At 55.1% G+C, this 6,526-nt stretch overlaps 1 protein-coding gene across 1 annotated transcript in view; it reads left to right on the top strand.

The window, feature by feature from the left end:
- Positions 1–2,480: 2,480 nt before the first annotated feature.
- The window catches only part of cfap161 (cilia and flagella associated protein 161), a 51,226-nt gene continuing 47,180 nt past the window's right edge, over positions 2,481–6,526 (top strand). Inside the window, exon 1 of the mRNA XM_087981142.1 lies at positions 2,481–2,607. Coding sequence (XP_087837268.1) covers positions 2,539–2,607 — 69 coding nt within the window. The 5' untranslated portion in view covers positions 2,481–2,538. The remainder of the gene's footprint in view (positions 2,608–6,526) is intronic.

The raw sequence follows: 6,526 nt of genomic DNA, 5'->3' as shown, positions 1-6,526 counted from the left end.
CCCCCCCCCCCCAACACCCCCTCCCCCCCTCCCCCACCCCCTCCCCCCTCCCCCCCCACCCCCCCCCACCCCCCTCCCCCCCACCACCCCCCCTCCACCCCCCACCCCCCCCCCAACCACCCCCCACCCCCCACCCCCACCCCCCCCCACCCCCCCCACCCCCCCCACCCCCCAACCCCCCCCACCCCCCCCACCCCCCCAAACACCCCCCACCCCCAACACCCCCCACCCCCCACCCCCCCCACCCCCCACACCCCCCACCCCCCAACACCCCCCACCCCCCAACACCCCCCACCCCCCCCCCCCCCAACCCCCCACCACCCCCCCCAACCCCCCCCACCCCCCACCACCCCCCACCCCCCCCACCCCACCCCCCCACACCCCCCCCCCCCAACACCCCCCACCACCCCCCCCCCCCACCACCCCCCAACACCCCCCACCCCCCCCAACCCCCTCCCCCCCCACACCCCCCCCCCCCCACCCCCCCACCCCCCCCCACCCCCCCCCCTCCCCCACCCCCCACACCCCCCCCCAACCCCCTCACCCCACCAACCCCCCCCCAACCCCCACACCACCCCCCCCCACACCCCCCCCCCTCCCCCACCCCCCCAACCCCCCCCAACCCCCACTCCCCACCAACCCCCCCCACCCCCACCCCCCCCCACCCCACCACCCCCCCCAACCCCCACACCCCCCAACCCCCCCCCCAACCCCCCCCCCACCTCCCCCCCCAACCCCCCACCCCACCAACCCCCCACCCCCCTACCCCCCCCAACCCCCCACACCCACCAACCCCCCCCACCCCCACCCCACCACCCCCCCAACCCCCTCCCCTCCAACCCCCCCCCCCCTCACCCCACCTCCCCCCCCAACCCCCACACCCCACCAACCCCCCCCTTCCCCACACCCCTCCAACCCCCCCTTCCCCCACTCCCCTCCTTCCCCCCCCCCTCCAACCCCCCCCCCCCCCCTCCTTCTCCCCTCCTTCCCCCCCCCCTTCCCCCTCTCCCCTCCTTCCCCCCCCCCTTCCCCCTCTCCCCTCCCCTCCTCCCCCCCCCTTCCCCACTCCCCTCCCCTCCTTCCCCCCCCCTTCCCCCTCTCCCCTCCTTCCCCCCCCTTCCCCCTCTCCCCTCCTTCCCCCCCCCCTTCCCCCTCTCCCCTCCCCTCCTTCCCCCCCCCTTCCCCCTCTCCCCTCCTTCCCCCCCCTTCCCCCTCTCCCCTCCTTCCCCCCCCTTCCCCCTCTCCCCTCCTTCCCCCCCCCTTCCCCCTCTCCCCCCTTCCCCCTCCATTCCCCCTCTCCCCCCTTCCCCCTCTCCCCTCCTTCCCCCCCCTTCCCCCTCTCCCCTCCTTCCCCCCCCCTTCCCCCTCTCCCCTCCTTCCCCCCCCTTCCCCCTCTCCCCTCCTTCCCCCCCCCTCCCCCTCTCCCCTCCTTCCCCCCCCTTCCCCCTCTCCCCTCCTTCCCCCCCCTTCCCCCTCTCCCCTCCTTCTCCCCTCCTTCCCCCTCTCCCCTCCTTCTCCCCTCCTTCCCCCCCCTTCCCCCTCTCCCCTCCTTCCCCCCCCTTCCCCCTCTCCCCTCCTTCCCCCCCTTCCCCCTCTCCCCTCCTTCCCCCCCCCCTCCTTCTCCCCTCCTTCCCCCCCCCTCCTTCTCCCCTCCTTCCCCCCCCCTCCTTCTCCCCTCCTTCCCCCCCCCTCCTTCTCCCCTCCTTCCCCCCCCCTTCCCCCTCTCCCCTCCTTCCCCCCCCCTTCCCCCTCTCCCCTCCTTCCCCCCCCCTTCCCCCTCTCCCCTCCCCTCCTTCCCCCCCCTTCCCCCTCTCCCCTCCTTCCCCCCCCCTTCCCCCTCTCCCCTCCTTCCCCCCCCCCTTCCCCCTCTCCCCTCCTTCCCCCCCCCTTCCCCTCTCCCCTCCCCTCCTTCCCCCCCCTTCCCCCTCTCCCCTCCTTCCCCCCCCCTTCCCCCTCTCCCCTCCTTCCCCCCCCCTTCCCCCTCTCCCCTCCTTCCCCCCCCCTTCCCCCTCTCCCCTCCTTCCCCCCCCTTCCCCCTCTCCCCCCCTTCCCCCTCTCCCCTCCTTCCCCCCCCCTTCCCCCTCTCCCCTCCTTCCCCCCCCCTTCCCCCTCTCCCCTCCTTCCCCCCCCCTTCCCCCTCTCCCCTCCTTCCCCCCCCCTTCCCCCTCTCCCCTCCTTCCCCCCCCCTTCCCCCTCTCCCCTCCTTCCCCCCCCCTTCCCCCTCTCCCCTCCTTCCCCCCCCCTTCCCCCTCTCCCCTCCTTCCCCCCCCCTTCCCCCTCTCCCCTCCTTCCCCCCCCCTTCCCCCCCCCTTCCCCCTCTCCCCTCCTTCCCCCTCTCCCCTCTTTCTCCCCTCCCCCTCCCCAAACGCTTCTCTCTCCAAGCCCCGCCCCCTCCGGTTGCCCGTGGTAACGGTCTGCCGGAAGTCCCGGTGACGGTCGGGTGAAAGGGCGGTTGCCGTGGTGCCGGTTGCCGTGGTGACCGCGCGGCCTGAGGGACGCCGTGCTGTCGGTTGTGCGGCTCAGCCCGCGCTGGGAGAAATGGGCGAGAGGAGCTACAACCCCTCGGTGCTGATGCACAACTGGTTCGAGGACCTCGCCTTGGATCAGGTGAGCAGACTGCTGTCGTGTCCAGTATAAACATGTTTAATGTTCAGACCGTCCCTCACTAACCCCGTCCCTCTGGGACCCTCCTCCCTGACCCCCCCCTGGAAACCCCCGGCCTCCAGGACATCACCCGATTTCCTTCAGACTGACTCAGCTCCTATCCTTTCCTCTGTCTCCAAACTCTACCCCAACCTTCTCTATCTTCTCCCCATAATCTCCAATTCCTATTCTCCAACTTTATTCTTCTCTAAACGCTCTTCCCCAACTTTAATCTGATTTCATGCTCCTACCCCACCCCCACAACCACAAACCCACTCTGACTTTCTCCTGCAATTCTATGCTTGTAAACCTATCCTCTAACTTTGCCATTATTCCACAACTCCTGACTTAACCCCTTTTCTTAACAGTGAAACCTTGACATTACCAGACTTTATCACCCAAAACCTGACTCTTTGTCTTGTAACCCTACTTTCACAGCTCTATTACAATTGCTAATCCTGTTCCTATTCCTCTCCTGTAACCTTATCCTCAACTATAAAACTAAACCCATCAGTTAACCTTATTTCCCAACACTAAACATCACACTAATGCCCTAACCCTGTAGCATTTTAACTCCTCATAGCAGCAGACCCAAAAAGGCATCCTGAAGAACAGTAGAGAATAAAGAGATAAAATAGATGGAAGAACTGAAAGCAATCGGAATCACTTAAAGAAAAAATATTTGCTAAATTAATGGCTTGGATTTGATGGTGTGCATCTTACAGCCTTGAAAGGAGTATGCATTGTTTGTAATTATCCAAAATTTCCTGGATTCTAAAAAGGTACTTGCAGATTGGACATCAGAATGTGTAACACCTCTGTTCAAGAAATAAGGGAGATGGGCCCTCTACTTTTTGTCATTTACATAAATGATTTGGATGCGACCATGAGAGGTACAGTTAGTAAGTTTGCAGATGACACCAAAATTGGAGGTGTAGTGGACAGTGAAGAAGGTTACCTCAGATTACAATGGGATCTTAACCAGATGGGCCAATGGGCTGAGAAGTGGCAGATGGAGTTTAATTCAGATAAATGCGAGGTGCTGCATTTTGGGAAAGCAAATCTTAGCAGGACTCATACACGTAATGGTAAGGTCCTAGGGAGTGTTGCTGAACAAAGAGACCTTGGAGTGCAGGTTCATAGCTCCTTGAAAGTGGAGTTGCAGGTCGATAGGATAGTGAAGGCGGAGTTTGGTATGCTTTCCTTTATTGGTCAGAGTATTGAGTACAGGAGTTGGAATATTGCGTGCAATTCTGGTCTCCTTCCTATCGGAAAGATGTTATTAAACTTGAAAGGGTTCAGAAAAGATTTACAAGGATGTTGCCAGGGTTGGAGGATCTGAGCTACAGGGAGAGGCTGAACAGGCTGGGGCTGTTTTCCCTGGAGCGTCGGAGGCTGAGGGGAGACCTTATAGAGGTTTACAAAATTATTTTCCCTGGGGTCGGGGAGTCCAGAACTAGAAGGCATAGGTTTAGGGTGAGAGGGGATAGATATAAAAGAGACCTAAGGGGCAACGTTTTCACACAGAGGGTGGTATGTGTATGGCTGAGCTGCCAGAGGAAGTGGTGGAGGCTGGTATAATTGCAACATTTAAGAGGCATTTGGATGTGTATATGAATAGGAAGGGTTTGGAGGGATATGGGCCGGGTGCTGGCAGGTAGGACTAGATTGGGTTGGGATATGTGGTCGGCATGGACGGATTGGACTGAAAGGTCTGTTTCCATGCTGTACACCTCTGTGACTCTAAGAAAACTATTGAAAAATAGCCTAATGTATAAATGTCACTGGGAAATTCTATTGTTATTATTACACAGGAATTAGCAAGACATTTAGAAAATCAGTGCAATCTTGCAGAGTCAACATAGTTTATTTTTGAAAGGGAAACCATGTTTGACATTTATTTAAATTATTTGAGATGTAACTAACTTATGATCATACTAATTTTAACTTTAATCACTAACACCATCCCACAACTTTAATATTTAACTCTAACCTAACCCTCCCCCAATAATCCAAACACAACTCCTAATGTTTAAACCCTCCATGTACTGCAACCCTTAACATGCTCACCCCTGAACCTAATGCCAACTCTAAATCCTAATCTAATTCTGAAATGTTTGTCTCTCAGAGGTTGATGATTGCACTGTCAACAGTTGCTCTCGGTCATTTACATGCAAAAAAAGTTAACGCTGGTGCTGTGACTGTATATTCTTAGTTACACTACCTGCCTATCTTCCTTTCCACCTATCCACTCCACCATCCTCTCTGACCTATCACCTTCATCCCCATCCCCATTCACCTATTGTACTTTATGCTACTTTCTCCCCACCCCCACCCTCCTCTCATTTATCTCTCCACCCTGCAGGTACTCTGCCTCTATTCCTGATGAAGGGCTTTTGCCCAAAACTTCGATTTTCCTGCTCCTCGGATGCTGCCTGAACTGCTGTGCTTTTCCAGCACCACTCTGATCTCCATAGTCCACAGCTCCTTGATATTTCTGATATCTATCTACCTCCCCATTAAATACTTTGATGACATAACCTCCACATCTCTCTGGAGCAGAAAATTCCAGGCATTCACTATTCTTTGAGAGAAGAAATTCCTTTTCATCCCAATTTTAAGAGTATCTCTTTATTCTGATCATTATTTCAAGACTCTCCCATGCGCGGAAGAACTTGTCAATATCTACAATACCAAGTTCCCTCAGAATCATGTACGTTTTGATAAGATCACTCTTTATTATTCAACTCCCAATACCGCTGAGCCGTTCTCAATAAGTCAACCCTCAGAACAGTGCCTCATTTTCTGTCTTGACGCTTCATAGCCTTCTGGAGTCAACACAGTTCAATAACTTCAGACCATGAGCTGTTTCCTGTATTTGAATTCCCCATCTCTGCTGTTTTGCTTTCAGAACAGCTGACATATTCTACTATGAATACCACCACTCCTGCTAAGCTGCATGGCTGCACGCACACAGCTCCCATCACCACTCTGACACAGATCGCAGCATTGACTCCTGCTTCCAGAAATCCACATATGAACCTCAGAGGTTCCCTCTGATCTTTTTCTTCTACACCCCAGAGGTCCTTGTCCATGTAGAGGGGAAAAGAATACAGGGAACTATGATTAAAGCATGCTCTGGATCTATCTCTCTTTTCCATGACCATTACTACATCCTTTGATGTTTGTTCTGCGCTACTTTTAATTTGCCTTGATCTCTCATCTTCCCTGACCTTTCCTTCTGCTCCACTTGCTCCTCACCACCTTTTTCTACAGTATAATTCCATCACTTTTCCATCTCTTTTATCAGTGCAAAACATTACAAACATTTTAGCTGCACTGAACATAATTTGCCATAAAAATATGCAGTCTTTTGTATTGATAACACTGATTGCAACTAAATTGCACCAGAAAGCAATGCAAGACTAAATGGAAACATAATATAAAATATGACACGTCTGATGGCAACAGTACTGCCAATAGTGGCTTCTGATCTTAATTATTAAACATTAATGCAAAATCATGCTGTCATTTTGCATTAACGATCACAAAGGCTGATTGGTTTGTCAATATCCACTAATATAAAATGGCTCTATAATATTATTTAGGGATAAAAATTATATTATAACATTACACAATATTATTAAATTGTTTGTATTGTATTGTACATATGGGCCTAACTTCTATGAAGGTAATGTATTGCAGTTTATTGGGCACCACAACAAAGCAGGGTGCTCCTGAGGCATATATAATTAGATACTGTTGGCTGCTTTTGGGGTTATTTTCTCTGCTTGTGAGTTCCAGTTTTTGTTTGAGTTGCTGACCTCATCATGTTTATAATCATGATGAATAGTTTTGATGAATACCATAAGGTGCAGATACC

Source organism: Chiloscyllium plagiosum, unplaced genomic scaffold (assembly GCF_037043375.1).
Source record: "Chiloscyllium plagiosum isolate Xiang-an unplaced genomic scaffold, Cpla_swu_hap1 HiC_scaffold_39, whole genome shotgun sequence".
Classification (NCBI taxonomy): Eukaryota; Metazoa; Chordata; class Chondrichthyes; order Orectolobiformes; family Hemiscylliidae; genus Chiloscyllium; species Chiloscyllium plagiosum.
Note: the sequence above shows the minus strand (reverse complement) of the source record. Positions and strands in the feature narration are given on the sequence as shown.